The 17,959-nt window shown below is 43.4% G+C and overlaps 1 protein-coding gene across 3 annotated transcripts in view; it reads right to left on the bottom strand.

Annotated features, from left to right (window-relative positions):
• Window positions 1-17,959, bottom strand: part of LOC132773475 (unconventional myosin-X-like) — a 119,584-nt gene that overhangs the window by 15,988 nt on the left and 85,637 nt on the right. For all 3 annotated transcript variants that reach the window (XM_060772723.2, XM_067461000.1, XM_067461007.1), the window contains 8 exons: window positions 16,203-16,309; window positions 10,456-10,758; window positions 9,268-9,307; window positions 7,608-8,393; window positions 4,227-4,350; window positions 3,036-3,279; window positions 2,600-2,695; window positions 476-569 (listed from right to left, as the gene is read on the bottom strand). In XM_060772723.2, the coding sequence (XP_060628706.2) occupies window positions 476-569; window positions 2,600-2,695; window positions 3,036-3,279; window positions 4,227-4,350; window positions 7,608-8,393; window positions 9,268-9,307; window positions 10,456-10,758; window positions 16,203-16,309 (1,794 nt within the window). The remainder of the gene's footprint in view (window positions 1-475; window positions 570-2,599; window positions 2,696-3,035; window positions 3,280-4,226; window positions 4,351-7,607; window positions 8,394-9,267; window positions 9,308-10,455; window positions 10,759-16,202; window positions 16,310-17,959) is intronic.

The following is a 17,959-nucleotide window of genomic DNA, read 5'->3' as shown; positions in this document are numbered from 1 at the left end:
CACTTGCTGGAACACCTCAGCAAGCGAGAGTCCAAAAGTGGCAGGCTAAAACTCAGAACCTCAATCAATGGCCGATACCAAATGAGAGACTCCCTCCTGGACACACAGAAAACTGGGCGACTTGGAAGGCCCTGAACAGATTGCACTCTGGCACCATGAAATGCAGAGCCAACCTTAAGTGAAGTCCACGACAGGCGAGTGTGGAAAAGAGCAAACCACAGACCACCTATTATAATGTAGTCTGAGCACCACCACATGCACAATGAAGGACCTTCTTATAGCAACACCAAAGGCACTCCAAGTGATCAGCAACTGGACAAAGGACATTTAATACAATGCTAAATTTTCAAACTTAAAAAAACACACAATACAAGTGTTTGGTTCACTCCTAATACAATAAATAAATAAAGTTGCCAAATATCTTCAATAACTATGGATGAACCAAAAACCCCAGGTTCACCCGACTATCACTCACCACGGCATTCTTTGGGTTGGCTTGTTCATCTTGCATCTCCCTCAGCTGCTGCTCCGTAGCACTGTGCACACGGCTCAGGACGTTGAACCAGTCACTATGGGGGGGGAAAAGAGAACCAGAATCTACTTTCCAATTGCCAACAAAATGAGCTCTCAAACAATAACCTAATCAACATTGTGTCATGGTTCCCCTTGAATGTTGCTTACTTAACAGGTCAGATCGCATATTGCCTGATATGGAACTCTGTATTGGGAGCTGCCTGATACTGAGCCAGACTCCTAAATGAAACTATGACTTGCATATTATTCTCGACATTGAGTGGCAATGGTTTTTCAAGATCAGTCATGACCAACTTTCATTGAGCACATCTTTCCATACTTTTTCTGCCTCCGGGACCCTACAGGGCTACATGGTCTGCCAAAAAGCAGGGGGGAAATAAAACAGGAAAGGTCTGGAACCCCAGGTCTAGTTTTGAAAAACTATTTTAAAATATATATTTAAGAACACAGTGGAATTGTGCACCCTATGAATGCTGTACCTGAAGGATTCTAGGAGAGGCAATTAATCCATTCTCTCCCCCCCCTCCACCCCGAAAAAGGGCAGCTCAGAGGAATATGGAGAGATGAAGGCCAGATAAAGTACCATATATACTTGAGTATATGTCGAGGCACCTAATTTTACCACAAAAAAAAAAAAAACTGGGAAAACTTATTGATTCGAGTTTAAGCCTAGGGAGAAACATGCATATATAGAAACATATTTATACATCTAAAGGCCAGTAAATACTTCCAAGGAACAAAAATGCACATATAAAGTTAATACATTTAGATACACAGAAAATGGGCTTGCAAAAGATTTAAGGAGAAATGCATATAAGATTAATATGCATATAGATAAATACCAATAACATGGCTTGCAAAGATTTCTTGGGGGAAATCTATATATTATTTTTCAAGCTTTGGGGCACGCATTAACCCAAGGTAAAACAACATTCCCTTCTCTCTTAGTAAATAATAATAATAATAATAATAATAATAATAATAGATCTTGCAGATTTGCAAGTCTTTCTCTCTTTTTCTTTCCCTCCCACCCATGCAATCTTTTTCTTCTTCCTGACTTGCAAGTGCTCTCCCCCTCCTTTCCCTTTTCAAAACATTCCCTTCTTCTCTCTCTTTCTCTCTCTTACAAAAATAAGAGTTTTCAGGACGTGCAATTCCAGCCTGGGAGGAGAAGCGGAGTGAGGGAGGCTTTGGAAAACAAAAAACACTGTTAAGGGAGGAGAGAGAACTATATCATATATTGCAAACAATGGTTCAGAGCCTTGACCCTATTATAAGCCGAGGGAGGCTTTTCCAGTTGGAAAAAAAGGGCTGAAAAACTCGACTTATCTTGGAGAATATATGGTACTATGAGGATACACATTGTCCTCCTTTGCTTTAGAGGGACTTAATTTGGATCTTTCAATATGCAATGCATGTGCTCTCTTACAGGGTTATGTTCCTCCTCTGCCAAAGACATAAAGGTTAACATATTCCTATGACAGTTGCTGCTTCATATCAGCTGTAGAACAAAGTGCTGGATGGGAAAAGCTGACTGCATGGACAAGTGGATAACACTCTTTTGAATATCAACTACAATCTTGATGCCACAACCTGGAACCATGGAGTTTCGAAGAGTCAAAAGGCCATCAACACAAGAAGCCTTGCTAATAAATCAATGTCATTGATTTATGCCACAATCAGAGAGAAGATGCAACTTAGGAAGTTGCTCATATAGTAAAAATTCCAGATGGTTAAAACTGATGACACACATCCCTCATTTGTGGTAATGTGTTCAGATGCTCTCAAATGCTGCAATTTATCTTCATTATCCTTCTGACATGTAAAAAGCGATGCAATATTTGTTATCCCAGGCCTGAAAATTGTCAACCTTCAAGTTTTCAATACTAATTCAGATAGACTCGTGTGAATAAAGTTACAACATTTGTGTGTAAGCTTTTCTTGTTTGTCTACCAAAAAACTCTCACGGGGTATTTCTCGAAAAGCAACTAGTTCCTCCAGGAAGAGTGAGGAATTGAGGAGCAAACCCTTCAGAGAAACACCCACCTGTTTTGGCATCCCCTACCTGGCATCCTCTGGTGACTCGGCCACTATGTGATAAACCCGGTCATTTGTCACAACATCAAGGGCATTCTCTTTCTCATGGATATCCACAATTTCTCTGGAAAAGAGCAAGAAGCAAGAAGTTGGGTGTCAAGAATCCAACCACTATCTCATTGGTCTACCTTGCCATGAAGAAAATACCAGTGCTTCCCTGGATCTGATGGGAACACAGTACTTCCAAACGTCATATTGAACAAACAAGTTAACCAATACTGAACAAACAAGTTAACAGCATCCAGAGGAAGCATCCTGGATTGGGACGGAACACTTCCAGAGACCATATAAGGATGCTTTGCTATGCTAGGTACCCATTCTCTTGAGACAATACCACCAAAAAGATTTTTTTATGACAGTTGCTTTTTTGGACCACAATTCCAAGAATCCCCATTGTCTCATACTTGGCTTTCCTGATGTCAATTGTCCCTTTCAGCTTCTCCTCGCTGTCATTCTCAAAGTACATCAGCTTGGCCTCCCTCAGCACAAACCAGCGCCGTTTCCAGTTTCGCCGCGAGAGCGTGGACATGCCCCCGCCTTTCTTATAGAGCCAGCCTGACTTCAAGGCCTCTTGCTTGGCCCGGAACCACATGAAGGCTTCATTCTTCAGGACACACCAACGCCGTCTCCAGGGGTTCATCAAGCCCCCTGCAGGGAGCAGGAAAAGAGACAATGCCAAAGCTCCTGTTAGCACCCAATCATCCCCAAAATATGGGTCTTTTTCACATTACAGTACAGCCTTTTTCACATAACTGCATTATTATTATCCTTTTAGCTGATATGATCCTGGAGCCCCTGGTGGTGCAGTGGGTTAAACCCTTGCTGGCAGGACTGAAGACCTCTGGGGGGAGTGCGGATGAGCTCCCTCTGTCAGCTTCAGCTCCCCATGTGGGGACATGAGAGAAGGCTACCACAAGGATGGTAAAACATCAAAAAATCTGGGTATCCCCTGAGCAATGTCCTTGCAGATGGCCAGTTCTCTCACCACAAGCAACTTGCAGTTTCTCAAATTGCTTCTGACACAGAAAAAAAATCCTGAAGTTTGCTCCAGGAACTTCATCTCGGTAGTACCTGACTGAGAATGACTCCATGAAAGCATTTTGGATTTTGCAGGAACATTCATTCAAAACAGCTAAAACTGCTTGCAGAACTAGTTTGCTAGACAGAAAAGCACATCAGGATCAATCAAACAACTGCATACAATGCTCATACAAGATGCTTTATTCCTGGAAGAGGAAACCAAATAGTGGCTCCCATCATTCCCTAAGAGAGCCAGCACTTCCTGCCTCTGCATCTCTGATTGGTGTTTCAGTTATTCATGCCACTAAATGCCCTCTCAGATCCCAAGTAGTCCATTCACTGATAGTAGACCACTGGGGATATTGCTAGAGACCATGCTTCTGTGGCAATGGAAAACAATCCCCACAAAGAATCATTCCAAAGCCTTTCACTATGAAGACATGTTGTCTTTCATCTTGGAAAGGAGAAAGGGTCCCAGATAGAAAACAGGGAAGGAGGACAAGTACTGAGTAGAGATAAGAGATTAGAAAGCAGGGACGCATGGCTCACTTTGCAGGACTGACAAAACTGCTTACCTTTCATGTAGAGATAGCTGTGGAAATAGGCTGGCCCTGACCCGTTCAGCATGCTGACCCGGGTGCTACACAGTTCTTCATCCGTGTCCATGTAAGTATCCCCTTCATCTTCACTATCCAGAAACTAAGAGTAAAAAGTATTATTATCTTCAAGAAAACTCAAGCCACAAGACCTGGCACATTTTCAAATCATGACCAAGTTATCAAGGTGATCCGATGATATTTCTATTACTGAGATGATTATGGAGGTGATCAGAAATGATGAAACAAATAAAATATGTATTGTCGAAAGCTTTCATGGCTGGAAAGACTGGGTTGTTGTAGGTTTTTTGGGCTGTATGGCCATGTTCTAGAAGCATTCTCTCCTGATGTTTCGCCTGCATCTATGGCAGACATCCTCAGAGGTTGTGACGACCTCACAACGTCTGAGGATGCTTGCCATAGATGCAGGCGAAACGTCAGGAGAGAATGCTTCTAGAACATGGCCATACAGCCCAAAAAACCTACAACAACCTAAATAAAATATGAACACAGGCCTTCCTTTCTCAAGGCAGAAAGTCTAAAAAATAGTCAATTGAAGAAAAGGCCAAATAAATGCCTGCCTTAGTGTTGCCACGTGCTCTTTGGCCTTCAATCTCATTTAGAATTAGTGGCTTCAAAGATCGCTATTTTTCTACTGGCATGCTCTAGCCTTCCCTAACCTGGCAGAAACCAGATGTGTTGAACTAGAAGGACAATGCTGACTATAGTTGATTGGATCTGTCTGCCAACACACCTGGGCTGAAGTAGTTTGCAAAAGTCTTTTGAATGTTATTTCCCCAAATTAATCACTGGTTTCTGAATGATCTTCACAAAGGTATGTGCTTATTCGGTTTGCACATCGGTTTGCACATCACTTCATGCCACCCATCACAAGCTTTCTGTTCATATGCAGTCCTCTCCTGCCCTTCCTGATGCTGCATGTGCAATTTTAAAAAATCAATACAACAGGGCCAGCAGCAAGAAGATCACATGGAGAACTACTGGTATGCATCCAGTTTAATGCAAACTCACACAAACATACAGTTATGAACAGTTTGCAAAGATGCATGTCTGCAAAGCTACTGAAAAGTGAATAGTTCAACATTTGAATACTGCATTTTGGTGGGTGAAAACGGATATTTCTCTCCAGTCTAAGCAGCTTCTTCATAGTAAAAGGTCCTTGGTTCATTCCTCTTTGAAGGCATTATAGTAGCAATAATAAATCAACCATTTTGACTTGTTACTGTGCAGTATACTCCTCCTGCATAGATTCCCCTACTGTTGCCATAGGAGAGAGCACTTTTAACAATTTCAATTACTCTATCTTTCGACTTCATTTCTGCTCAGATAATACTATCAGCCACATCTCTTGAATGCACCTTGATTTCATTTACCCTACAAAAGGTAAATGAAAAGCATCCTATCTTTGAGGAAATGCATTTCTAATGCACAATGGGCTTATTCTACTAGCTCTTTCAGCATGTTTAGGCAGATGCACACAAACTGCAGAACAGAAGGAAAAATGGGCTATGGGTTATGTCTCATAAACTATACAGCTTCCAAAACTGCACAGCATCTGGATTATAGGGCTTTGGAAATCGCTTTAAAGGGAATAAACATCACAGCGCACCATGTAATCACAGCCGCTTTTAATCTTGCTGATATGGCTGGAAAAACAAACAATCACAATCAATAACAGGGGCAATGGATTCGATAAGGACAACTCAGCAGAGAGATTTCCAATTTACCCAAGGGATAAAGCACTTGTTCGACAAGCTTTCCCTCAACTCACAAAGGGGAAAACGCTAAAACAGATTTTTGTTCTGGCAAGATATGTTTGGGGGAAGGGGTGGTGAAGGTGCGGGAAATGACCACATTGAAGCAGGCATGTGTTTATCTGACTAAACTGGAAAGGCAACCAGAACAAGAATAGCCATTATTGTACTCCTTTTCCTCTTTTATTTATTTTGTATGAAAAGCATTGCATAAATTAGTATAAAACTGATAAAAATAGAAGGTGTGCAGGCGGCTAAATATCTTTTGACCAAAAACGGCAACAACAACGGCATTGTCTGTAGCCTTCAACAATTCTTCCACTGTACATGAGGCAGGGCACAATGGACAAGCATACATATGCAGGGTTGTCTGTTCTGCTCCACAGTCACACAAGGTATGGGATTATTTTAGGTAGTGCCATTTTGCCAGGTTGTCTTTTGATCTGCCTACTCCACTTCTGAGTCTATTCAGGGTCTTTTCCCTCGCCCAGTGGTTCTCAACCTGTGGGTCCCCGGATGTTTTGGCCTTCAACTCCCAGAAATCCTAACAGCTGCTAAACTTGCTGGGATTTCTGAGAGTTGTAGGCCAAAACACCTGGGGATCCACAAGTTTAGAACCACTCCCCTAACCCCAAAAGACATGCTTAAAAATAAATCTAAAGATGACACTGAACAATCCTATGGACAGAAATTATATTACTGGATTAATCAGCATGATGCTGCGATGCAACTTCTCTGACTCTATGTGGGGATGCCCCTGAAGAGTGCTTGGAAACTTCAGCTGGCCCAAAGAGCTGCAACCAGGTTGCTAACTTGGGCTGCCGGCAGAGAGCGGACAACCCCTTTATTGCAGCAGCTCCATTGGCTGCTAGTCTGTTTCTGGGCACAATTCAAAGTGCTGGTTATGACCTTTAAAGCCCTAGATGGCTCAGGTCCAGGTTATTTGGTGACCGCATCCTCTTGTACAAACCTGCCCAAGTCCTGAGACCTTCAGGAGAGGCCATTCTCTCGGTCCCACCTCCATCTCAAGCTCGGTTGGTGGGAATGAGAGAGCAGGCCTTCCTTCTCGGTGGCTGCCCCTCAACTCTGGAACTCCCTGCCCAGGGAAGCCAGAAAGGCCCCCTCCCAGTTCTCCTTCCGGTGGCAAGCTCAATCCTTTTTATTCAGGCAGACTTTTAAAGATGAAGGTTTTTAAGATAAAGTCAGGCGGTTTTAGCTTGAATATACATCAAATATGTTTGAATGTTTTTAGACTGTGAATTTTTAATACTGTTTATCAATTGTGTACTAATGCTTTTGTTAAGCTGCTTTGAGTCTCCTTCAGGAGAGATAAAGCAGGGTATAAATAATAATAATAATAATAATAATAATAATAATAATAATAATAGGCTGATGGATTTCCTGCCTGCACAATGGATTTGAGGCAAGCAAAGATGTGTTGAGAAGAGAAATCACCTTTATTCCCAAAGAGCCCTATTAGCTAGTGCACAAGTAAGTGCCAAACACACTCAGAAAAGATAAAAGGAAAGGAAGCTTTCTGCTTAAAGGAAGATGTATTTTCTGCAAAGAAGCAAAAGGTGCTTACAGAGTCCAGGCTTCCACGGTTGGAGTCAACACCATTGCTGTAAGTATTGTGTAGGACTTTCTCCCCATTCAGTGGCTCCGCTGACGTGCTACCACCCTCTCCGCTGCCCTCAAACTCCTCATGGTCATAATCTGACTCCACATCTGGAGGCAAGCTGTAGATGGGATCGTCCGATTCCACGAGGTCACCTGGCAGGATCTCTGAGACAGTATGGTAGATGTTTTCTATGCTCTGTTTCTGAAGACTCTCGGGTCTCACCGTGGAAAGATTCAGGGAACTGAGGTCCCCATTCTCTCCCTCCTCAGGCAATGGCATATTGGGAGATGTGTCTTCCTCAGAGTAATAGTTATCACTGGTCCTGGTGCTGCTGTCCTGGTTCAAGAGGCTTGGACTGGGGACTGGCGGACCTTCTTCATCTGCAGGAAAACCTTCATCTTCTTCTTCCTCGGCCAGAGGAGCTACAAGGCTGCACTCGATGTTGAGGGTCCCTTCGTTGGAGAGGGAGCGTTCCAAGCCTTGCACGCTCTCATCCAGGTTCCCAAAATCTAGCAGCTCCAAGAACTCCTGTGCAACTCTAGATGCTTCTTTCTCTAGCCTCTGTATCTCCTCCTCCCGCTGCCGTTTCATTTCATTCTTGGTGTTTTCACAGGTGATGGAAATGTGGTCTGTCTTCTGCTGCCATTGCAACTTCTCAATCTCCCTTTCCAGGCGCAGTATTTCCTCCATCTGACGCCGTTCCTCTTCCTGCAATGGCTGGGCCTCCTCTTGTGTCCTTAGCACCTCCATCTAGGTCAGAAAAAAACAAAGCGGGGATTTTCTAGACAGCAGAGCTAATTGTTTTCATACCTCAGAGGCAATTAACAGTCCAGCCGACTTATTTATTTGTTCACAGAAGCTAGAATATTTGTGGCAGTTAGCCAATTGTATATTTATGAGCAGTGTTAATAACACAATTGCCATTTTTTGTATCACATTTCCTTGTGATCCCAACCTGTCAACAATGTAACTCTACATATATACATGTAGCCTGCCATTCACAAAAACTAGTGCTAAAATAACTTGGTTAGCTAGCACAAAGGTTCTTTAAAAACTTTAACAAGGTTGACCTTAACTGAAAGTTATCTCCAAGCCTGAGAAATCAGGTATTGTTCACACACCACTTCAGCTAGTCTCCTAAATCTATTTCTTCATATGCATTTATCTCAGGGGTGACGCTTTAGCAACATCTCACAGAGAAAGCTTAAGGTAGTTTTGAAGAGGAGCATTGTGTTCATTGTGAATGCTCATGCCAATTTCACCTCTGGTACATGGCCACTTATATGAAAACAAAGCACAATCTATTTGGCCCAAAGTGACCATGGTACAAAACTCATTTCTCTTAAAAATATTTTCTGTCTCCATATTAAATGACAACAGGTTCAGTTCAAATGGGCTCTTCCATTTATAGGAATTCAGCTGTGAACAGAAGTGTCTTACATTGAGCAGAGGCTCTTGGGGATTGTAAAAGGGAAAGATAATTTCTGCCTCTGCCCCTATATCAGTCCCAACATTGCTTCTCTGAAGCCAATTTTTAATTTGAGAAACAAGCTTTCACAGTGTCTGAAAAAAATGTGTTAGTATTCTGGGGACAAGCAAGTTAGTGGGAAACAGGAGAACATACCTGAGCCAGGTGCAATGCTGCTTCCAACTGCTCCTTTTCTCTGTTCAAAACAAAAAAACAAACAAACAAACTGATGAATGAAACCTACTCTCTATCTTGTTAGAAGCTTGCAAAAGGAACAATAGGACATTCTCACAACAAAAATCCCACAGCTCGTTTTTAGCACTGCTATTTGGCGAAATCAATCCTATGCTAAATAATACTGCTGCATCATGTTATTTACAGCTTTAAAAAAATTATGTGGACTGTAACGAAGCCTCCAAGTCAATAGTATTTATGATATTGTGGCTTCCCAGAAGGTTGAGGTTTTTAAAGTCTTTCCAGTATACAGACTTGGGGGGTGGTCTTCTAAAAAGAAGATGGGGTTGTGAAAGTGTACACTGATTCAGGCATGTTTCAGAAAAAGGACTCTTCTGCTTTGTATAGGCAACCTCAACTCTGCAGGCCTATTTCAGCTACCAAGTAATTTTGTGCAATGTAGAATGAGAAGGGAGCAGTTACTATTGCACTGATCCATCCTTGCTATTTAGAACAACCCTTCCTAGGACTTAATTTATTCCCTCTGATAAAAAGGTAAAGGTTTCCCTATCATTAAGTCTAGTCGAGTCCATCTCTGGGGGTTGATGCGCATCTCAATTTCGAAGCCAAACAGCCGGGATTGTTCGTAGACATCTCCTAGGTCATGTGGCCTGCATGACTGCATGGAGTGCCATTACCTTTCCGCCTGAGCAGTCCCTATGGATCTACTCACATTTGCATGTTTTCGAACTGCTAGGTTGGCAGAAGCTGGAGCTAAGATGGGAGCCTACCCTGTCCCATGGTTTTGAACTGCTGACCTTCCAGTTAGCAAGTTCTGCAGTTTAGCAGTTTAACCCGCTGTGTTACCTCTGATAGACAAGTCTAAAACCCTTCTCCCCGAAATCTGATTTTCGTTGGCAGGAGCTGGGGCTAACAGCAGGAGTTCACCCCATCCCGTGGATTCAAACTGCCAACCTTCTGGTCAGCAAGTTCTGCAACTTAGTGGTTTAACCTGCTGTGCCACCTCTAAAACTCTTCTCCCCAAAATCTGATTTCCTATGTTTGGTAAATTCTTTTGAAGGAACCTCTTCATCCCTGCAGTAGAAACCTAGCTCCTCAGTTACCTTTTATGAAGAACAAGCCACAGAAATAGAAATAGGGTTACAATACCTTTTCTTTTTCTCCTCCTCCTCCTTCTTCCTCCTACACTCCCTCTCTTCTTGCCATTGTCTTTCTTCTTCCTCCTTTTTAAGCCTCTCTTCCTCTTGCCGCCTCTGCTCCTTGGCTTCCTGCCTCCGCCTCTGTTCCTCCTGCAGCAGGTGCCGGTAGAGGCTGCGAGCCAGCTGTCCGCGCCAGTGTTTCTGCAGGACAACGGTGGAGGCCTTGAGGCGCAGCAGGGACTTCTTCCAGAAGTGGGCCCGGTAGTTCTTTTGGATGGTCACAACACTGGCTAGCACCCTTTGATACCTCTTTCTGCACCAACAGAAATCAGATGGTGGTTAAATCAATGCCTGTTCCTCATGAAAGTTTCTATAAGACACTACTCAGACCAAGGACATCAAGAAGGCAGATTCAACGTATCAGCACAATTAAAGCCACCACTCTCCAAAATAAATTTGAAACGTATTTACTCCAAGAAGCCATTCTTCCCATGCTATCCTTCTGCACCATCTGTCACCCACCTGGTTTCTGAGTCTCAGGAATCTCACTCTTGGGGCAACTCATTTCCTGTTTCCACACCACCTCAGCCGAAAAAGAAAATAGAAAACCTCTGGGGCTGTGCAAAGCACACATTTAGCCCACTAGCAGGGAGGGAGGCTTGGCATGCTTTGCAACCATTCCAAAGGAATCATGCCACATTTTGTATTGTCAAAGGCTTTCATGGCCATACAGCCTGGAAACCACACAATACCCCAGTAATTCATGGCTAGAATTACTGGGGTACTGTGTGGTTTCCAGGTTGTATGGCCATGTTCTTGCAGCATTTTCTCCTGACGTTTTGCCTGCATCTGTGGCTGGAATCTTCAGAGGATTTTTCTCCTGATTTATCTCAGTCATGTTTCCATATGTTACCCTATAGGCAGACTTGCCTGTCACCCTGCCTGCTACCTTATGAGCTGGGAATGGGCAATTTCGGTGAGAATAAAGGGAAGTGCTAGTACTCTGCACAGAAAGAGAGTAGACCTCACAACCTCTGAGGGTACCTGCCTAAATGCGGGTGAAATGTCAGGAGATAATGCTTCTGGAACAAGCCCGAAAAAGTTACAACAACCCAGGGATCAACCTATTCTAATCTGTTGACCTCTGGAGGTGCCCTACAACTTCCATCATCTGCAACAAACATAGGCCTCTTCTACACTGTCCTTATATCCCAGGATCTGATCCTAGGTTATCTGCTTTGAACTGGATTATATGAGTCTCCACTGCCATATAATCTGGGACAATCAGATAATCTGGGATCAGATTCTGGGATATAAGGACAGTTTAGAAGGAGCCATAATCAGCCCGCTGGAGAAGGCTGAATTAAATACCAATAGCATTGGCAGCAGTTAGGAATTTGTGGGTTTTGTAATTCTAGAATTTAATCCTGTAAGAAGTGAAATGGATACTGGGCAGCAGCCTGAGAATCTAAGTTGCAATTCAGTGTTATTATTTCTTTTTAAAATAAATAAATAAATACTAACAAAATGCTAGCACTTAACATTAGGAGCCCTCGCTGGCACAATGAGTTAAACTCTTGTGCTAGCAGGACTGAAGACCGACAGGTCGGAAGTTCGAATCCAGGGAGAGCGCAGATGAGCTCCCCCTGTCAGCTCTAGCTCCCCATGAGGGGACATGAGAGAAGCCTCCCACAAGGATGATATCAAAACATCTGGGCATCCCCATGGCAACGTCTTTGCAGACTGCCAATTCTCTTACACCGGAAGTGACTTGCAGCTTCTCAAGTCGCTCCTGAAATACACAGACATAGACACACACACACACACAAAACACTTAAAGTTGCAAAGATAAGCTTTAGAATGTGTGTGAAAGTTTTAGCAAACTCTCAGGGTCTAAACAAGCCATGGTAGCAGAACAGCAATCATGAATGGCCTGTGTCATTGTATCACTGCACTGAAGCAGAATGACAACTGGGTGTGTGTGTTTACACAGGCCATGTAATGCAAAGGAAATTCAGGTGAGATGACGAAATGCTGAATCCTTTATGATCATACTCTTCTCCAACACTCCTGGCTTTTTTTCCCCCTAGCTGGACTTTGAAAGCTGAAGGTCTGCAAGGGAGAAGCAGGTTTTTTGGGGAGCGGGGTATTATGTGATTACCCCCCCCCCCCCATTTTGCCCACAGCTTCTTTGATCTAAATCTACCCCACCCTTCAGACATGTTCCGTACAACTTGTGTTCTCATGCACACCTGGTCCACAGAAGCCAGATTAGTGACTGAGTGAGACTTGATTGGTTAGAGATCTTCCATGTAACTCCACAGAAACCCAAGACAGGACATTCAAATAGCACCAGGCCCCACTATGCAACAACATTATAATAGCACATTAAACAATTAATAATTTGTTGTCTGTTCTTGGTATACTTTGTTGCAGTTGCGGAATTGATGTGGCCCTCCAAGATGTTATTGGGTGGCAGCTAATGGAATTCCTCACCACTGGCTAGGGCTGATGGGACATGCAATCCAACATCTAGAAGGCTGCATGGTTTCCTTCCCCCATGACCCTACTTTGCTGCCCTGTATCATTTCCATCCTTTGTTTGACTTGAAGAAGCTCCGTGTAGTACAAAAAAAAGCTTACTTAGCCTTTGCATTAGATATATAACATGTAGAATTTCTCTCATATACAGTGTGTGCTGCACATATACAATGAACAGAATTTTGGTTATCTTAGTGCAGTTTTGAATGCATCTAGATATGTTAATAACAGTAGTGATGCTGATAATATATGCCAGTGGTTCTCAACATTCTTAATGCCACGACCCCTTAATATAGTTCTTCATGTTGTGGTAACCCCCAACCATAACATTATTTTCATGCTATGTCAAAACTGTAATTTAGCTAACGCTATGAGTCGCAATGTAAATATCTGATATGCGGGATGTATTTTCATTCTGTGGACCAAATTTGGCATGCCCGAATTTGAATACTGATGGGGTTGGGGAGGGATTGGTTTTGTCATTTGGGAGTTGTAGTTGTTGGGATTTATAGTTAACGTACTATCAAAGAGCATTTTGAACTCCAACAACGATGGAATTGAACCAAACTTGGCACACAAACCAACAGAAAACACTGGAAGGTTTTCGTGGACACAGACCTTGAGTTTTGGAGTTGTAGTTTATCTATCTTCAGAGAGCATTGCACTCAAACAATGATGGATCTGGACCAAACTTGGCAGGGATACTCAATATGCCCAAATGTGAACACCAATGGAGTTTGGGGGAAATAGACCTTGACATTTGGAAGTTGTTGTTGCTGGGATTTATAGTTCACCTACAATCAAAGGTGGAATTGAACCAATCCTGGCACATAGAACTCCCATGACTAAGAGAAAATACTGAAAGGGTTTGGTGAGCACTGACCTTGGGTTTTGGAGTTGTAGTATGTTTTTTAAATGTTTAATATGTATTAATTTTAATTTTTAATATTTTGGAATTGTATGTATTTTAAGCCATTGAATAATTGCCTCTATGTAAGTTGCCTTGAGTTCCCTTTGGGATAGAGAAAGGTGGGGTATAAATAGCATAAATAAATAGTTCACTTATATTCAGAGAGCACTGTGGACTCAAATAATGATGGATCTGGACCAAACTTGAAACGAATACTCAATATGCCCAGATGTGAACATTGATGGAGTTTGGGGAAAATAGACTTTGACATTTGGGAGTGGTAATTGCTAGGATTTATAATTATCCTAAAATCAAAGAGCACTCTGAACCCAGCCCACAAGGGATCTGCACCAAACTTGGCACACTATCTAAATGGCCAACATTGAATACTGGTGGAGTTGAGAGGGGAGGGTCTAGTTTTTAATTCTGGGAGTTGTAGGTCACCAACACCAAAAAGGAAGAGAAGTAGAAGAGGAGAGATCTTCAGCCTTCTCTGCCAATGGGGTTCCTAAGAGAAAAATGTGTTTTTTTATTGTCTTTGGTGACCCTCTGAAACCTCACTTGCAACCCCCCCAAGGGTTCCCAACTTCCAGGTTGAGGAGCACTGATATATATATGGCATTATAGGTTGAACATCACTTTTTTGGACACCTGATTCAAAGTATACAAACTCCATTTCATGCACCAAATTATTTTTAAAAACGGTGTATAATACTAACTTTCAGGCTATGTGTGGAAGGTGCATATTAAACATAAATGAACTTCATGCTTAGACTTGGATCTCATCTCTAAGATACTTCATTATGACATATATGCAAATGTGAAAAAAAAATGCAAAATCCAGAACACTTCTGTTCCAAGCATTTTGGACAAGAGAGACTCAAATCTGTACTATCATCACTGTTCCTGTGTACTACAGCCAAGTCCTGATTAGGTCTGGCTTGTAGTTATACCTTCCAAATGCTGTTGATTTGGGCAAATAATTTTTCTCTCTGCATAATTTATTCTGTATGCATGGTTGATTTATTATGTTTTGGCTAAGGGAAAAAGCTTTGAAGGCAGGATATGGAAGCTCCACCTCCCAAATGTTCTGTTCAGCTCCCATCTTTCTACTTTTTTTTATCCAATTACGTTTGAGGGTTCCATCAGGCACTACCTACACATTTTCAAGCTTCTCTTTGCAACCTTAACGGAGGCTAGAAACCTACTGAAAATAAAACATTGGGCTTAAATTCCACTGAACTCCTTTCTCCAGTATTGATTTCTATGCTTTTCAATGCATTCCTGAAACATGCACAGGCCCTGTTGCTCCTCATCACAGTGGCTGTTCCTGGAGTGGAGGTGATTGTCCTAATGTGCGCACATAGCAATTTGCCAGAACAAGTCGAGACAAAGGCCTGCCCGAGTGAGTATGCAGAGATAAGAGCCACTTGGAAACGCGGATGTGAACACAGAGCCTGGAGACCGACTGCCTGCCATAAAGAGAGAGACTCCTAATGGCTCTCCCATCCCTTCTGTGCATCCAGAAACCCAACAGGGAGGAGGAAATGGGAAGGGATGTATAAGGCAGAAAGTTTAGTCTAGGGTTGTATTCACCCTGCAGAATTAATGCAGTTTGACATTACTAGAGCTGCCCTAGCTGCATCTCGTGGAATCTTGAAATCTGTAGTTTGTTGCAGCACCCAAGCTCTCTGACACCGAAGGATGAATACCTCACAGAACTACAAATCCCAGAATCCCATTGCAATGAGGCATGACAATTCATTTAACAGCAAACTGCTGAAATTCTAACGTGTGGATACAGCCTCTATACCAAGTATGGGCAAACTTGGGCCCTCCAGGTGTTTTGGACTTCAACTCCCACCATTCCTAACAGCCTCAGGCCCCTTCCTTTTCCCCCTCAGCTGCTTAAGCGGCTGAAGGGGGAAAAGGAAAGGGCCTGAGGCTGTTAGGAATGGTGGGAGTTGAAGTCCAAAACACCTGGAGGGCCAAAGTTTGACCATGTCTGCTCTACACTTTTATAAATGCAGGGGGGAAACTGGCATTTTCCCTGAACAATGCAGAATTGAAGACCTGGGAAAGTTGCAAAGTAAGATATTTCCATGTAGGATGAGAAGCGCAGCAGGAAAGAGGCAGAAGAGAGAGAGAGAGCTGCTAACTTTGTCACCAGTGGCCTGAGATGTTTTATTCCTGGGTGGCAGAAGGCCAAAGGAGGAAAGAGCAAAGCAAGGCCAGCAAGAGAGAGGCAAAGGGCACGAGGCCAAGAGCGCTGCAGGCAGGGGCAGAGGAGTCAACCCCAGCACTGACCTTGCCATGTAGCCCAGGACGTGGGCTCGGATGATGGTCGCCGCTTTCCTCAGCTCTTCTTCCCGGGCCTTCTCCAGTGTTTGCTCCAGAGCCTCCTTCAGGAAAACCTGGTACCCCGGGGAGGAGTTTCACCAAACACAAAGAGAGGAAATAGCAAGTCCCAGGAGGCAGCACCACTCGCAGCTCCCATGCCTGCCCACCCACTCACCCTCCCGCCTGGTGCAGTAACACACATGCACAAACAGACACACACACACACACCCAGAGGCATGCACACAGAGGGCTCCTTTTATGCTCCTGCGCCAGAGCTCTGCCAGCCCTTCCCTTTGGGTGCCTACGCTGATGGACAAGGGGAAAGTTGTGGAGGGACAGAAGCCAAACCCAGCCCAGCCCTGCCTCCACACTTGCTTCCACACTGTGCTCAAGGATTAAGGGGGAGAAGAGGAAAGCGGGAGGAGGAGGAGGAGGCTGCTGCTATAGCCTGCACTGCTTTTTTCTCTTTATTAACCCTCTCCTTGCTAACGCAGCCAGGGCCTGCTGCTACCTACTGTGCTGTCCTTTTTTCCAACACTGCAAGCATGCAAAGGTTGAAAGGAGACCATGGAGAGGAAAACCCTGGACACCACTGTAGGATCACTCCAAGATTAGGAGGAAGGGAAAGGGGGGTGGGATTAATCATGCCAGGAACCAATTCCTTCACTACAACCAATGGTACATACTTCCTTTGCAATGCTTCACCATCTAAGTCTCGACTGAAAGGCCTCTTCTTGCCATGCCACCTTACTTCAAATCATTAACAAGCTTAGGGGGCCATTCTTGCACTTTAGATGCACCTGAACATCCTGAACCCAGGATTTCTCCAAGACTTCTGCCCATACAATAAGCCCTGGGACTGATTTCCAGCTTATTGATTTAAGAAGCACGAAAGGGGCCAGTCCAGAACTATTTAGTTTTTGGTTTACAATGGAAGCAATGCACCCATAGAAAGGCATGGCTTCCATTGAAATCCAGGATTTTTGCAGGGCGACAATAAACATTGGAGGACCACTCTTGGATCATATAGGACAAATGTTTGAGGTAGCTAAAGGTCACACACAAGCTCAGGAATTGAGGCATCTTTGTTTCTCTTCCTGTGACAGAAATGTAGTGGATTCCATGCTCTGTCACCCACCTGAGTCCCTTGATATCTTGTTCTTATCATGTCACTGGTTTATAAAAACGTAAAGGTTCCCCCCTGACATTAAGTCCGGGCATGTCTGACTCTGGGAGTTGGTGCTCATCTCCATTTCTAAGCCAAAGAGCCCACATAGTCTGTAGACACCTCCAAGGTCACGTGGCCAGCATGACTGCATGGACCCCCATTTTATAGGCACAGATTTATAGATGCCTATTCGTACAGGGGAGCCTAGATGCATGCCAGCAAGAAGGCTAAATCTGATGGGGATCAGAGAATGCAAAACTGGAGATCCCATAAGAAATAAAGGTGATTTTTGACATCAAGTCCACAGCATGAATAAGGTGAGGCAGAAAGAGATCTCGATCCACAGCTTGCACATTCCTTTTCATATTCTCAACATAGTATTATTCTAGGGGCTGAGGAATTGACACAGAGGATACCAACACCCCCAGGAAAACCTTATATTTTATCATTTATACTCAAGGCAGTCTTTCAAGCTTGCATAAAGTGTAGGCAACTTAGCCAAGCTTATGAATGATTGCTTTTTCAAGGCACAGTGACAGAAGCTTTTTGCAAAGAC

The sequence above is a fragment of the Anolis sagrei genome, chromosome 1 (genome assembly GCF_037176765.1).
Source record: "Anolis sagrei isolate rAnoSag1 chromosome 1, rAnoSag1.mat, whole genome shotgun sequence".
Taxonomy (NCBI): domain Eukaryota; kingdom Metazoa; phylum Chordata; class Lepidosauria; order Squamata; family Dactyloidae; genus Anolis; species Anolis sagrei.
Note: the sequence above shows the minus strand (reverse complement) of the source record. Positions and strands in the feature narration are given on the sequence as shown.